Source organism: Pundamilia nyererei, unplaced genomic scaffold (genome assembly GCF_000239375.1).
Source record: "Pundamilia nyererei isolate P.nyererei 1_Seehausen unplaced genomic scaffold, PunNye1.0 scaffold00031, whole genome shotgun sequence".
Taxonomy (NCBI): Eukaryota; Metazoa; Chordata; class Actinopteri; order Cichliformes; family Cichlidae; genus Pundamilia; species Pundamilia nyererei.
The window spans coordinates 2,895,585-2,911,541 of record NW_005187432.1 but is presented as its reverse complement, the minus strand read 5'-3'; the positions used below and the strand labels follow the sequence as shown (position 1 = coordinate 2,911,541).

At 38.7% G+C, this 15,957-nt stretch overlaps 1 protein-coding gene across 1 annotated transcript in view; it reads left to right on the top strand.

The window, feature by feature from the left end:
- The window catches only part of col11a1b (collagen, type XI, alpha 1b), a 79,009-nt gene extending 63,592 nt beyond the window's left edge, over nucleotides 1-15,417 (top strand). Inside the window, exons 47-67 of the mRNA XM_005729081.1 lie at nucleotides 1,339-1,392; nucleotides 2,146-2,199; nucleotides 2,336-2,389; nucleotides 2,656-2,709; nucleotides 3,859-3,966; nucleotides 4,148-4,201; nucleotides 4,476-4,529; nucleotides 4,900-4,953; nucleotides 7,053-7,106; nucleotides 9,673-9,780; nucleotides 9,907-9,960; nucleotides 10,233-10,286; nucleotides 10,860-10,967; nucleotides 11,227-11,280; nucleotides 11,368-11,403; nucleotides 11,490-11,543; nucleotides 11,922-12,177; nucleotides 12,321-12,433; nucleotides 12,699-12,767; nucleotides 13,148-13,381; nucleotides 14,518-15,417. Coding sequence (XP_005729138.1) covers nucleotides 1,339-1,392; nucleotides 2,146-2,199; nucleotides 2,336-2,389; nucleotides 2,656-2,709; nucleotides 3,859-3,966; nucleotides 4,148-4,201; nucleotides 4,476-4,529; nucleotides 4,900-4,953; nucleotides 7,053-7,106; nucleotides 9,673-9,780; nucleotides 9,907-9,960; nucleotides 10,233-10,286; nucleotides 10,860-10,967; nucleotides 11,227-11,280; nucleotides 11,368-11,403; nucleotides 11,490-11,543; nucleotides 11,922-12,177; nucleotides 12,321-12,433; nucleotides 12,699-12,767; nucleotides 13,148-13,381; nucleotides 14,518-14,664 — 1,827 coding nt within the window. The 3' untranslated portion in view covers nucleotides 14,665-15,417. The remainder of the gene's footprint in view (nucleotides 1-1,338; nucleotides 1,393-2,145; nucleotides 2,200-2,335; nucleotides 2,390-2,655; nucleotides 2,710-3,858; nucleotides 3,967-4,147; nucleotides 4,202-4,475; nucleotides 4,530-4,899; nucleotides 4,954-7,052; nucleotides 7,107-9,672; nucleotides 9,781-9,906; nucleotides 9,961-10,232; nucleotides 10,287-10,859; nucleotides 10,968-11,226; nucleotides 11,281-11,367; nucleotides 11,404-11,489; nucleotides 11,544-11,921; nucleotides 12,178-12,320; nucleotides 12,434-12,698; nucleotides 12,768-13,147; nucleotides 13,382-14,517) is intronic.
- Nucleotides 15,418-15,957: the final 540 nt, after the last annotated feature.

The following is a 15,957-nucleotide window of genomic DNA, read 5'->3' as shown; positions in this document are numbered from 1 at the left end:
AGGATGAAATTAGAGCAAAACCCTGCTGGTCAATAGGGCCAGATAACGTTGTTATTAAGTGCAATTGGCTTTTAATTGGGCATAATGCACTCGATCTCAACTCTTTTAATTATGTTTGGCTAAGCTGCCCTTCAATAGATGGCAGCAGCTGCTGCGAGCTCAGCTCTTCAATGCAATTATCTGTAGCATTAATGATTTTTGACTATGGGGAATGAATGGCTCCAGTCTGAAAGCCCTCCATCATTTGGGGCCATGTTTGCCGTGGAATATTGGAGTCCTCACTGAGCGCAAGAAATCTTCAGATTAAGAGGTTAAGATGGGAACATAGAGGAGAGTAAATATCAGATTTGATTATACCAGAGTGTGCTCATAGCTCAGGGCTAGTGTGGAAAATAAAAGGAAATGGCAGTCATAAGTAAATATTTATTGATTACATGTGTTTGAATGATGCTTGTTAATTCAATCCGGGCACCTATTTTGATATCAGTTCGAATATACAGTTTAGAAACAAGCCTGAAAGTCCGATATTGATCGACGCCTGTCACTTCAAAGCATTAGACATGGAATTGTTTGATGCTTGATTTATTTTCCCATTTGTACAACTCTTGTGCTTTATTACCATGTCTAAATCCCAGTCACGCTCTGTAATAAATAAGCCTTTCCTGTCATTACAAAGGTACAGTAAATCAACAAAATGGACTGAAACTACACGTATGTTTTTGCAGTGATCGATATGCATGTCATTTTCATTTTAGAGTAACTTATCATTACCGCTGCTTTCCACCCACCTTATGATTATGCATGCTCCATCACCGGAGTTAAACCAACACAACACATAATATCCATAATTATGCCAATACACAATAAGCTACAACAGCAAGTGAGAGCTTCTTCATTTCTGTTAAAGATCCTCCTTCCCAAGGTGTATTCATACTGTTTCAGTCAAGCATGATTGAATCCCAGAGCTGGATAATACGCATCGCCTCGGCTGTCCCCTTTGTTTCCACTTTCCTGTGGACGTAGATGGATGGCGTTTCCACCCTGCAATTTACACAGGCTGATTATACCCAAGCCTCCAATACCCTTTAATTACAATAGGTGTCCTTTTTGACTAATTGTGTGTTTACTCGCTGGGGTTCTGCTTGTATTAATGCATTCTCCATTGCGTTGCACACTACAACCCCACTATTCAATACACATCATCTGAAAGTACCTGTTAATGAGCAGCAAAATTGTATGTGTCTTTACGTTAGTGGATTTTCGAATGTGCAGTTTTGTCTCGAGTGCTGCCTCGCATGACCTTTTCTCTGAGTTTTGAAAAATTTGTCTGCTTTCCAGGGTTTGCCCGGCCCTCCTGGTGAGAAGGGAGAGAATGGAGACGTCGGACCAATGGTGAGTGCAGCTCTCTTTCGTATTGTTTTCACGAATAAGCCAGTGAAGTGAGAAATTGTGCTGATTGTTTAGAAGTTCTGGCTTGGAGCTGAGTCTGGCGGCTCCACCAGCTGCATAGCATATGTAAAAGAACCGAACATAAGCATTCCAAATATTTAAATTTGCGTGTGGTCTGTTTCTGTGCACTGTGTTTTGCATCGTGTTTTATCATGTATTATTTGTTCACTCTTTTAAGAGTCAGAACAAACAAGCTTTTGCATGAAGGGCTGTTTTAATCTCACACCAGCACTTACACACGATAAACACAGATGCAGAGCAGCTTAGTTTTTTCTCTCCCTGTCTGTGTCTGACACTGACAAGGCACAATAAAAAATGTGGTAAACTACAACAGTGGGTCTGACATGTCTGTTGATGTTGTTGCTACTGCATCTGCAAGTAAGACAGCAGCTATGACAATGCTATTATTAAAGTTACATCCTATAAAAGAAGAAAACAATGTGTTAGAGTGAAGAAGTGATCGCTGAAGGGGGCCGTTTATCCTTATTTATGTTTATTCTCCGAGAGTAGCTTTTACCTCAGTGCTGCCTCTCACTTCATACTCTTTTTGAAACAACGCGTTTCAATGCCCTTCTCTTGGGACACTCTTTCTTTCTTCTGATTGGTTGCCTCTCACCAACAAAAGGTTTGAACAGCAGTCGTATGCCCCAGGTTTACCTAATAAAGGACATACGCTCTCTCCTCGCCTTTTGACAGGGTCCACCTGGTCCTCCTGGCCCCAGAGGTCCTCAGGGTTCCGGTGGAGCCAGTGTAAGTTGATATTTGTTTTCTTTGTCCTCCATTAGGCTTCAGTTACAGTTAGCTTTTTTTTTAAATTACAGCTTGTTAAACAATTTCTTTTTATAAGATTCTTGTACTCACTGCTGTCTCTGTGATTTATCTGCAGGGTGCACAAGGTCCTCCTGGGAGTATTGGTACAATGGGTGGTGTGGGTGAAAAGGTAAGAACCAAATATTGCTCATATCTTTTTCAGCTCCTAGAAATAAAATTCTATCTTTTTCTTTGGTAAGTTTTGCCTGAAATTATGTTCGTTATATTTGCCGTTTCTCTTTCCACTTCTCAAGGACACTGCTATTAAAACACAAACTGAAAAAAATACTGAGTTGTCAGTTGATACGCTAATTAGCTGATAAAGCTGGACTGTTTGATGTCAGTGTGATAATAAACTTTTCACAAACTAATTCACATATCACTGTGACATCACAGGGAGAAACCGGCGAGGCTGGCAACCCAGGACCACCTGGGGAGCCTGGTATCGGAGTAAGTGCTCTTTCTTGTTTCAATCTAGACAGCGTTTTTAACGTCAAAGCCATGAGAACTGACTACTTATACACATCTAAACAGAGATTGCCACACAGTCTAGCACTCTGCGTTCTTGTGCAACTGGGACTGTTTTAACAATCAACCTATAAATATTGCTTAGCACAGCTAATTAAGTTGTGTAATTAGATGACACTTCAGCTGTCAGCTGTTCTACGGTCCCTCTAAGTATTTTTTACCTCTGATTAATCTAGTTCAATGTGTAGATATGCTAGCAACCTGAGGGCTTTTAAGCAGATAATTAGCTCAGCCGTATTTGCTACGCTCCACCCTTGATTGTGTCATTCATCTACCATCACATGCTAGGCTGCAATAAGGGTAAAATTCTGAATATCTTATGTTCTGTGACAAAAGTATGACATTTGTTGATTACATTTTTATGGCGATTTCATTTACATAATATGCATAAAATGTGTTCTATGATGCAGCACCTTGTGTTTGCCCGCAAACAAGGTCTCAGCTTTCCTTTCTTACGGTATAAAAAAAGGAAAAGTTTTCACAGTAGTCATCCCGAACATCTTAGATCAGAGCTTTGCCATCAATCCAGACTAAGCCACTGCTTCTGTAAAGCAAGGGACACCTCACCTTGAGTCTGTCAGGATGTATTGACGTATCCGGTTGCTGCCTCGCTTCTGTGTACAGTGACAGATAGACTCCAGCGCTGCACGTCACAATGAGGTCAACTTTAAAGATGCCATGCTGGCATTTGCTCCAGCATTGCTCAGCTCTAGTGGACCAGTTAATGATTCTGGGCTTGTAATTATGCTTCAACTGCTGCTCTGAGTCATAGCCAATGCTTAAAGATTGCTATTACTACAGTCAGACACTATGCTGGACTAATTTGCTTTATCATCTGCTGGATAAAATAGAAATTTTCATTTGAAATAGATGCTCAAAGTTCAGTCAGTTGGGCTTTTTTTCAGTTTTCTCCTCTTCTGGGCAGTTTTGTGAAAGTTTTGATGGTAGTTGGAGTGACAGCTTTAATAACATGTTTGACTTGTTCCATATTTAGTATCCTATTGTCAAAGTAGTATGGATGGCTCTTATGTGGTCTTCATGGTGACAAGACATTGATTTATATTTCCTTAGGGCCCGAAAGGAGAGACGGGTGAGAAGGGAGAAACTGGGCCCCCGGGAGCTGCTGGACCCGCCGGTGCACGTGGACCCCCTGGAGATGATGGTCCCAAGGGTAACCCTGTATGTCAGCTGCACAAAAACACATACACGCATCCATGACTGATGCACTATTAGAGCTGCCAGCGACAGCGTCATTGTGTCATATTTCTCAGTCGAGCTTTCTTCTGCCACAGCTGTTGTTGACACAATGTCAAATATGTGAAGCAAGCTCACTTTTTTCAATGCCTCGATGTGTCTGCAGGGTCCTGTCGGCTTCCCAGGAGACCCTGGCCCCCCTGGTGAGCCTGGTGCTGCTGTAAGTGCTGCATTTATCCCTCAATCAGTGGCTTCATGTTTGCAGTATCACAGAATTTGATGTATATGCATCATAATAATTATGGTTATGAGTTAGTGGATTTTAATGATTGTCAGTTGACTCGAAAACAAAGAAAATATGATCAGTTTTTCAGTATTATAACTTTACCTTTTCTTTTTATCTGTGAAAATTCTTTTTGATATTATAATATTGTGTCTCAGGACTATAATTGATTAATGGTGTTTTGTCTGCCTCATTTGTGTATTTTGTTTAGGGTCTGGATGGTTTGCCTGGAGACAGAGGAGATGATGGAGAGGCTGGGCAGCCAGTAAGTCCAACATTATCATATTACTGTAAATGTGAGAGAACAGAGCAGGATTTACTCTGTCATTAGTTAGTCGCAGTCTTTCTTAGAGTTTAACATTAAAAGTAACAGTAATGGAAAAATGAAGATAAAATTTCTAATAGTGTCTATTACAAACAATTTCAATTTACTACTGCTGTAATATATACAGTTTACAATGAGGAAGCTCTAGTAATAACACAGTGAAGTGAGTGTAAAAGAGACCAAAAAACTGTTTCATATCCATCCTTTAAAACTGGGTATCTCTTTTTACAGATGTAGAGATATCTCATTATGTAACATCACCCTCCATTTTTATGAAGTGGAGTTAAGTGTTCTGTCTATTCTACTTTAGGGCCCTCCAGGTCCATCTGGTGAAGCTGGAGTACCAGGACCTCCTGGCAAAAGGGTGAGTACATTTCAAAAATGATGCATGCGATGATACTTTGATTCGAGGCACAGCATTCTTAACATGCTTAGTGCTACTTTACTATCCACGGCACGGTGATACATATTTATGATCACATACTTGGGTCTTTAATTGATCCATGGTTTCACAGGAAATTTGTTCCGTTAGTTAAATCCTAGAGTAACCAGTAATTTCCATGAGCAGTCATACTGCAGGACAGTATTGGCGTATTGTGAATTTGACTGGCAGCAAGAGTGAAAGAGTAGGACTGCTGCTGCTGCTAATGTCAGGAAATGAACTTGTCACTATAATTTCAGGCACTCTGCACCCTTTCATTCACACCAGACTTCAGCTGAGATTATTTCATTTCACTTGGGCTGCTTTTTTTTATGATGCCTTTCAATTACGGTAGTAATGTTTTACAATTATCAATAAAGCATGTTGTTAATGTACCATATTAAAAGCTGCCACAGTGTGACAAGAGAGAAGGACACTTTCATATTTCAAGTTCTTTGGGGTTTTTTGTTTGGTTTTTTGCCAGCAGTGTGGTGCCAGTGAATATGCCCAATCAAGCACCGATTCCACACATTTCCAATTCAATTTTATTTATAAAGCACCAAATCACAAGGTACTTTATATTGTAAGGTACAGACCCTATAATGATACAGAAAAAACGCCAAAACTCATATAATAGAGGATTTGGCATAAAAATATTGTGGCACCACAAAATTGACTCCCTCAAAGCTGTAACAACTGACCTCAGTGCCTACGAGATGGGCTGTAGGACAAAATATACCGATGATTAGGAGATAGCACTTGTTTTTATGGAAATTTCCAGAGTGTTTCATAGTAATGTTACATAATATTTGTTAGGTGGTTCTGAAAAAGGCACCAAGTCAGGACTAATTGAATGCCAGCATCACCACTGGCACAGATTAGTGGCAGAAAAAAGTATATTTATATCTACAGCTAAGGACCTCGAGGAATAACTTTTGCTTTAAAATGAGCAGTCTGATATTGTCACAGGGGAGAAACATATCTCAGTGCCATTTTTCTGTACTCTTTTTTTTTTTTAGCAGTATTTTGACTGCAGGAATTGTGATTAAAAAGCTCTGATATGGCTTAAACACATTCATTTCTCAGTCCTATCAGCAACAAAGGGCTTGTGTGGAGATATTGTACAGCCCTGTGGGTTCTTGGACAGAAAAATGATCACTGGATAGATATTGCAGCATTATCTGAGATTGAGGGTTCCAAAAACTATATCTACCTGTGGTGGTGGTGCTTTACTGCTAGAAATGTTATTCGTTAGGCATCAGGCGCAGTAGTTTGGATGTTTTAGATGCGATTCTGTGTCTTGGGATAAAATGCAGGCTCGGATGGATGCGCGTGCATTTTAAAAACGTTGGCCTGGTAAACATTTTTTATCCAGAGAATTTGTATTCAAAGGGGTAGTTTGGTGGTGGCAGAGGCTGGAGAACAAATTAGACCCCAGTTGCATGTCCATATTAATAGACTTAGCGATATGATTTTTCATCCTTCTCCAAGGTAATTCTGCGTTAGTTTCTTGCCCAATATCTCCTCGAAATTGACTCAGGTTCGGTGCTCATTGATGCATGTGGCTGCTTGCCTACATTAGCACACATACGCACGGGTGCACACACACACATGGCCGCATCCACACACAGTCAGACACACATTCACTAATGCCAGTGCTTGTAACCTACATTGAGGACTGGTGGCTTTTGTTTGGTCTATTTGATTATGGGTTGTAATGGCAAATGTCAGCCCACTTACAAGGTTTTGACCAGAGGCTGTTTGGTGAAAATGCTGATGCATTTTTATCTCAGTATGTTTGGAATGTAGGACAATTTTCTTGCAATGATGTTGCCTGGTCCTGCGTAACTCAAGGTCAGAGCATGCTTCAGATAAATAATTAGTATGTATATGAAACTGCTGTGTGTTTTGCAAATGTTGGATCATTTTACTTTTAGGGACAAAGTCAGTTGGTGTGTGCTTTTTAGCAGGTTTTACAATGATTTGTTTTCCAAGTATGTGCTTACAAAATCCTCATATTGTTTAAACTTTGTTTTTCCCAGGGACCCGCTGGACCAGCAGGTCAGGCAGGCAGACAAGGAGAAAAGGGATCTAAGGTAAGTTAGAGAAAGTAGGATTTTGTAAATTATAATCGTGTTTTGAACGGTGTTAATATATACTTTTTAATTTTTTTTAAAGTTTGGGTAATTATAACTATATTACAGCATTTAACCTAACTTTTGAATATAATAAACGTGTTGATCCTATGAAGTATGAAAGCTATTTCTCTTACTGATGAACAAAGATTTGTCATCTTAATCTTCACCTTCAGCTTATATAGTGATTTTCAACTTTTTTGAGTACAGTAATTTGATTATGTTAATATGTCAAAATGTTAGCATGATTTCAGTTGATTTCACTAAAAAAGGCTAAAAAAATCCATTGTTCACGACCACATGGCAGATAGACAAATCTACTGAATAGCTACTGAACATAGTGGACCATTTAAAGAGTAAGATATTTCAGTCAGAATTTGGCAGAGACCAAAAACAGCCAAGGGATTTGCTAGTAAAAAAAGGACTCCACATGAGTAATAAGGCTGCTCCAAAACTGCTGGATGTGTCATAAGCAACTGTGAGCCAACAAGATTGTCACAACTCCTTAATGTCTTTCTTTGCATGTTGAAATAAAATGCCAAATTTTTAAAATATTTGCAAAAATGTTTTCCAGCAAAAAGAAATGTCTAGAAATTCTGGAAAGAACAAGCTACATCCATTCAAAGCTTTTGCTCTAACATTTTCTTCAGCTGAATTGCACACAAATAGACAAATTAATAGCAACAACTTATTTCTGAGACTGTCAACAGATTTGATTGTTTTGTTAAAGTACACAATTTTCTGCACAATCAAAGATAATGACTGAAAAAGTTTAAAAATCATTGAAAGTTTTAAATTGTGTTGGGGTTTTTTTGTACACAAATCACACGGTTTAAAGAATTGCACAAACAGAAAACATGACAAATATCACTTCTTTTGTATTTTTGTCAGTCTCCATCTCTGACTTATTTTCAACACACGCACACACTCACAGACGGACATATGGACAAAGTGCACATTCTATCCACACTGAGGTAAAGGATTACACTTGATTTGATGGAGACAAGCCAAAGCCTGCGTGGTGATCCTTGAGTGTCAAATCCAGGCCTAATTAGTTGTCAGAACAATCTAATCCGCTCCTCCTATCATCCTAGTCAATATGACATCTCTGGAACTTCAATACATAAAAATCTGTCGTTCCTGCTCAGAGACAGCAGATGTGACCTGGTAACATTTGGTCTGTTTTGACGTCGCAAATCCTCAAATCCCTCCACTCTAAGCTTTTGCAGCAGAGAACATTCAGAATATCGAAATGTATGACTTTGAGATACAGGATTAGTTTAATTATCAAGTTGGACAGAGGTCATATAGTGTTGGTACCACAGGATTTTGCCTGTTAGAGCAGGGCGATATGACCAAAAATATTTATCACAATATACTTTTGAAAAGTTGCGATAACGATATAACTGACGATATAATTGACACTAGACAAAATACTTTACAACTCCTCAACTTTATTAGTGCAAAAAAACAAAACATCAATGTATTTTCACTTAAACAAGCAGCTTTTTTAAGTGCATTAAAGTTATATAAAAAATTAACAGTGCAAATGCAAATTCCTTGTTGACAGTTTAACGAAAAGGCATTTCCAGTGGAAATTGGCCGACATATCCTCAGCATAACCATGTATAAAATCCACAAAACTTAAAAAGAGGTTATACACACAATACGGTAATATTATGTTGAAGCACAGTACGTATCACTCCGCGAGGCGCCTGCCTACGATAGCCGTAATGCTCCGACAATCCATCAAGCGGTGTGGCTTCGTAGCTTAGCAAAGACATACTGAAACATTTGACAGATTTTCAAGCGCCGTGTACATAAAATCGTTTCGAGGTCAGTAAACACAACCAGAATTCATACATAAGGCACACGGGATTATAAGGGGCACTGTCGATTTTCAGAAAAATCAAAGGATTGACTTTAAGTGTGCCGTATTTTCCAAAAAACACGGTAATAACGACGACCTGCTAGCATGCTCTACCAAAAATAGTGCTTTGTTGTGTATCTGACGGATGAAAGCTAAACCAGTTCCACACCACTACCAATTCTGGTTCATCCGTTTCATTCAACGATCCGCTTTCGCCCTTCTCATTCTGCGTCGCCGCCATGTGCGTATGTAAACAAAGGCACTGCGCATGCGTGTTTTACCCATATTCTATCGCGATATTTCATTTTCCTATCGTTGCCCAACATTACACCGGTATTACCGTGAACGGTATGATATAGCCTATTGCCTGTATTGCAAAGCAAAGGTCCCTGCAAAGTTTTGACAATTGCCAGAATAAATATGTGGGTTCTTGTTTTGTTTGGATCTGCTACCCATGGCTGTATATAAGTGTGCATAATATTCAAAGACCATCTGTTTTATACATTTGATGAGAAAGTTAAATACAGTTAACATGGATTTGTTTGTTTTCTTTTTCTTTCTTTTTTTTGTCTACAGAAGTTTGCTTTTCAAACGGTACACTACTCGTGAATGACTTATGAAGATGATGATAAGGACTGATGTTACTTTGTTTTACAGGGAGAAGCTGGAGCAGAAGGACCTGTTGGTAAAACTGGACCTGTGGGACCCCAAGGTCCCCCTGGAAAGTCTGGTGCTGAGGGTCTTCGTGGAATCCCTGGCCCTGTTGTGAGTGGATCTTTGATAATCACATTTTCTGCACCATTATACATTTTATAAGCAAGTATTACTGGCAAATCTCCTAATAATTGTTTTGTTTAATTATAAAAAAATACTATTTTTTCTTATTTTCAGGGTGAGCAAGGACTCTCTGGTGCTTCCGGTCAAGATGGCCCTCCTGGTCCTATTGTAAGACATTTCCTTGCACCGCCCCCATATAATACTTTAATATCTGGAATATGAACTGCTTTCTAGTCATAATATTTATAAATCAGCCATTTTCAACAGGATTGTTATGACACAATAAAGTTTTTGGTGTGATCGTTAGTTTTGTAGCTCTGCAAAGAAGATACTGAATAGTAAACACAAATGCAGAGATCAGTGTCGGCTGTCATTGTAAGACAGTGTGAATTCATTTCACACTGACAGTTAGACTTGACAACCTGATTCTCTCTCCACAGGGACCACCTGGACTTCCTGGTATGAAAGGTGACTCTGGATACAAGGGAGAGAAGGCAAGACATTATTACGATGCTAATCTCAAATTGCTTTATTTTATATTTCTTGTGTCTGCTTATGCACCTTATCTGAAGCTCCCGAAGTAAGCAAATATCTCGGCCTGTCTCTTTGTTCACACTCCCAGTGAGAAGAAGAAAGGCTCTGATTTGTGAGGAGTCTTTCACACAGTGATTTAATGCAGTGAATGAATATGTATAAGCCCAATAATATCATCTTCGTAATGGTCATTGGTTTAATGCCAGCATGCAGTAGTCAGAAGCAGATGGTCATAACATTGCTCACCAGCAGGTGCTGAGACAGACCACCATTGTTAAATATGATGACTGCAATAAACACACTAATTATTTATATGCAGAAATAAGACAGCGTTAAGGCCATCTTGCCAGTCATTGTGAACAAACTCACATATGAATTAGCATATTTACTTTTCTTGTTGGTCGTAAATGTACAAACATTAAAATATTGCCGATATGAAAATGATGTAACATAATTAGTAAAAATATTTTCTTTTTGAACTGATTCCGTGCCCCTTTAATATATTTTGATTTGGCTTCTTCTTCTGGCTCTAGGGTCACCCAGGTCTAATTGGTCTAATTGGACCTCCTGGTGAACCTGGAGAGAAGGGAGACAGAGGTCTTCCTGGACCCCAGGGAACTGCAGGTGGCAAGGGAGAGTCTGTAAGTATCCCATACAGTCATTAAATTAGCTTATACAGTAAATGTGAAGCCTGTTAAGTTACACTGAACATCAGTTTGTTTGTGTTCTAATAATTATTCTTGTACTGCCACTTTGTTGCAAATAATCAATAATGAAAATGGGTTATCTGTCACTGCCTTTACTGCAAGACATTTTGAGTTGAATAGATACGACTTCATATCTTATTTTACACATTTATTCACTGCATGTTGATTGACATCATTTATTTTAAATTTTCAGGGCATTAATGGTCAATCGGGTCCTCTTGGCCCTCCTGGTCCTCCTGGAATTTCTGTAAGTTACAAATCTTGCCGAACAAACATGTTTTCCATCTTTGATTCAGTGTTGTTCACCTGTTAATATTGCCTTAATTCCCTTCAGGGTCCTCAAGGACAAAAGGGCGCAAAAGGATCAACTGTAAGTTGTAATCTTTCTTCTGCATTGTTTTTAAAAGAAGAGGCTTCCTTTAAATAAAAGAAATCAATGATGACTTTTGTTTTCAGGGTTCAACTGGTCAGAAGGGAGACCCTGGATTGATTGGGCCACCCGGACCACCTGTGAGTTTATTGTCATTAAATTATACATTGTACATAATGCTCATTAACATTACATTACATTAACAATAAAGACTGATACTAAACAGTTTTTCACAAACTAAAATTAGTGAGTTGCTGGTTTAGTAAATCATGGGGATTAATCAGCAAATATTTTTTCAGTCTATTAATTACTGTGGTAATTTCTAAATAAAACATGATGGCATGGTTCCGGCTCCTTAATTGTAATTATTATTGTGAGTGAAGTACTTTGGTTTTGAACAGTTGCCCACAGGTCATTTCTTCACCTTGTGATTTGTGAACTTTTTAGACTTTTGTACTGTTAGACAGAAAAGTGTAGTTTACAAAAATTCCACTTGACCTTTAACCTCTGTGCTGCAGGGTCCACCTGCTGATGTCATCCAGCCCCTGCCTATCCAGCAGTCTTCCCGAAAGACCAGAAGGCAAGCTGAGATGCAGGAAGATGAGCCACTGGCAGACTACGGCGTTGATGGCGTGGAGGGAATGGAGGATGTTTTTGGATCTCTCAACAACCTCAAACAGGACATTGAGCGCATGAAGTTCCCAATGGGCACCCAAGATAACCCAGCCAGGACCTGCAATGACCTGCATCTTAGCCAGCCTGATTTCCCAGATGGTAAAATTGAGATTTTAACATTTAGTTATATATTAGAAGTGACTTATAGTAGAAAAAAAATGTGTATTTCTACATAGTTAAGCAGTCTTTTTCAAGCTGTTCATCATACCACCTCCTTATGTATGTCCCTGTTTCTCTCTTAGGTGAATACTGGATTGATCCAAACCAGGGCTGTATAGGAGACACCATCAAAGTGTTCTGTAACTTCACGGCAGGTGGAGAAACCTGCATCTACCCAGACAAGAAATCCACAGGGGCAAGTGACATTGACACCTGATTATATACAGTTGAAGCCAACATATTGTCCTTTTCTCGCAGTCAATCAACAATTGATCTGCTTTATTATAATAATAATAATCATAATACTAACACATTATAATTACATAGCCCTGTTCAGTAGGGTATTGACAAAGATTAGTGCTATTTGCAGTTATATGTTAACTGTCTGTTTACAGCAGTGGCAATACTAGCACTTTATTAGTTTGGTAATTCATTTAATTAATGTGTGATATTTATTGCAGGCTAGAATATCTAACTGGCCTAAGGAGTCTCCAGGTTCATGGTTCAGTGAATTTAAGCGTGGCAAAATCGTGAGTCAACCCGCACAGCTCTTATTTTCTTTTCTATTACCTCCCAGTAGACATTCACATCCTTTTCAGATAAGTTTTTCAATTTTGCTCCTCTATCATATTGTCTTGCTAACAGTTACTCTTTCCCACCAACATCTCTCCTTTCTTCCCCTGTTATACATCTCCCTCTCATATGCTTTGCATTTTACCTTTCCTCAATTTCCTTTTGTTCCTCCACTTGTTTCCTGTTACTTCATTTTTTCATTCCTGTCTCATACTATTTTTCAGCTTCACTCACCTCACTCCATCTCTCATTACCATAATTATATTTCTTCTTTCCAACTTTTACCACATCCTTTCTCCCTCTCTCAGATTTTTTCATTCTCTCCATGTTTCCCCAGTTAAGCTACGTTGATGCAGCAGACAACGCCATCAACCCAGTGCAGATGACCTTCCTGAAGCTGCTAAGCTCCTCAGCTCGGCAGAACTTCACCTACATTTGCCATCAGTCTGTGGCCTGGCACGATATAGATGCTGACAGCTATGACAAGGCACTGCGCTTCCTGGGCTCCAATGACGAGGAAATGTCTTATGACAATAATCCCTTCATCAGGCCGCTGATGGACGGCTGCTCGGTAAACACTAATTTTCTAACTTTCAGTTTGTAATTAAACTTTTTTTCTAAATCCCATGAAATCCTATTAATCCTCACAAATATGTAGACTACTGTAGAGAAATCTTAAGTAATTTTTATCCTGGAGAGAATAGAGTAAGAGTGAGATCAAGTGCAAGGTTAATAGACTCAATGAGGGCATTTAAAAGTAGATACATGCTATAACTGGATCAGTTAGCACTGATCTTTAACTAAAACGAGAGCCTGTTTCAAAATGGTGATCAGTTTAACTGGATCCAATGAATTAATTCTTAGTGAAACACATTTTGCTGTGTGTATAGGAGGTCTACGGAGTGTCAGAGGCTACAGCATACATTGATTAACAAATTTATTAGACCACTGTCACAGAAACAGAAAAACACAACTATTTTACAAATCTGTCAAAAACTAAAGATCAGAGAGTTCACAGCGTACTGTTTTTATAGCATAACTTTCAACCACCAAAACAGATTAATAAACTTTAACTCGGCATCTTGATCAAAACGTAAACATAAAAATTGATTTCTGTAATTACTGATATTGTTCATTTGGGACATAAACCTTACATTGGGTTAAATTTGGTAAGCACTGTATAAATATGTATTAGACTAAAAGGCAAATGTCACTTTAGGTTTCACTGGATGTAATCGATACTATAATTATAGAATTCAGTACGTGGGTACGAATTTTTGTAATATTACATGTAATGTGTTAGCTATTACAATTTAAACTATATTTTTTCCACTATTTTGGAGTTGCATTAATTTAATAAGGTTTTTATCAGGTAGCTTGAAGACTAGTTTGTTGATGTTGTTTTTGGGTTTTTTTGGGGTTTTTTCGCAATGTTTGACTAATAGACTAATTAGCTATGAAATTATTATTTGTTGTTTGTTATTTAATCAGTCAGTTGTTTCAGGAGTATCGTGTGCCAAAACCATCTATATTTTAAATAATGTTATATTATTTAGTACCTTGCGCTAACATTCAATTCAATTCGATAAAACTTTATTGATCCTGAAGGTTGACCCTGAAGGAAATTGGGTTAACATGGTTAGTTTACTTTACTTGAACCACCTTAACAAAATATCTGCCTCCCTGTGCGCCCTTTTGTGTTTGTAGGCGAAGCAGGGCTATTCAAAGACGGTGTTGGAGATCAACACTCCCCGCATCGACCAGTTGCCCATCATTGACGTCATGCTGAATGACTTTGGGAAATCCAACCAGAGGTTTGGCTTTGAGGTCGGACCTGTGTGTTTCCTTGGCTAGACACACCCCTGCTCCCCGCTGAAGGACAGGGTCAGAGGGTATATATTAACACCCACATGCTGAGATCTGACAACCTTCATCTTCTCTCCCCGCGAAGCGAAAGCCTGTCTTTTCTTTTGTTGCCAAGAAGATCCACTCCAGCAAGGAGAAGAAGAGTCCCCCAGGCCCTGTCATGAAAGCGCTGACCAGGGGAAACTGCTCCTCGCCCTTGTAGGGCCAGAATCACATGACTTTAACTTACTAATGGGAATGACATCAGGAAAAGGACATTTGATGCCATGGTGGACGGTGGCACACTTACAGCAGCAGAGAGAGGCTCCACTCCCCCTAAGCCCAATCCTCCCTCGTCCTTCCCCTACAACCACGCCTCCCTCTCTCGATGCTCCCGGTGCTGCTCTGAATACAACCACAGATGTGCTTTTGTGCAGAATCACAAAACACTCAAGGTGCTACAAATTGTTTTTTTTGATTAAACTGTAATTATTATTATTATTATTTGTACAATACTGTTCCTTTATGAATCCACTCTAAAAACCTGCATGTGCCCCGCCTCTGAAATTTTCAATAAATATTTGGTAAACAGCATTAGAATAAAACCTATTTAATGTCTCTTAAGAACAAATCTGATGAGAATTATTTTTTATTTTATATTTGACAAGAGCAATTTGTAAGTATGACGTAATCTTTTTGTAAATAACACAACTTTCGGAACTTTTATGTGATTAAAAAGAAACTGGAACACCCAACACAAACACCATTTTTTATTTTTTTTTGTTTATTAAAACTCAGTTTGGAAACCAAGCCATTAAAAACAATTAAACGGGAATATAAATATTACAAAAAATGGCTTATTCTTTAAGACAGAATTTATTCCGTTAGATGCCTCTGTTACAAATGTGGACACATTTGGCTCTTCAGCCTTGTTTATAATCAAGTTTGAATACTTGATTGTGGTTTCTAACTTTTACAAAGAAATAATTCCAAGAAAAGCCTTGTTCATGTTTTCTTTGTAACAATGGACAAAATGTTTTCATGTGCCTTGAATTGTTCATTTAAAAATATTAAAACTGGATTCTCAAAAATGTCTGTGTTGCTATTTGGGTGAAGAAATAAGTAGCGATCTTGTTGTGATTCTGCGCTGCCTTCTACATACTACCTTAACTTGGCCATTATAATTTAAGATTAGTGAGGATTAGTGGTTCCAAGAGTTTGGGTTCATGTGATTGATTCTGCCGAGCCCAGGCGCTGTGATCTCTTCCAGCTTTTCTCTCTGACTCAGATTTGACTTTGATC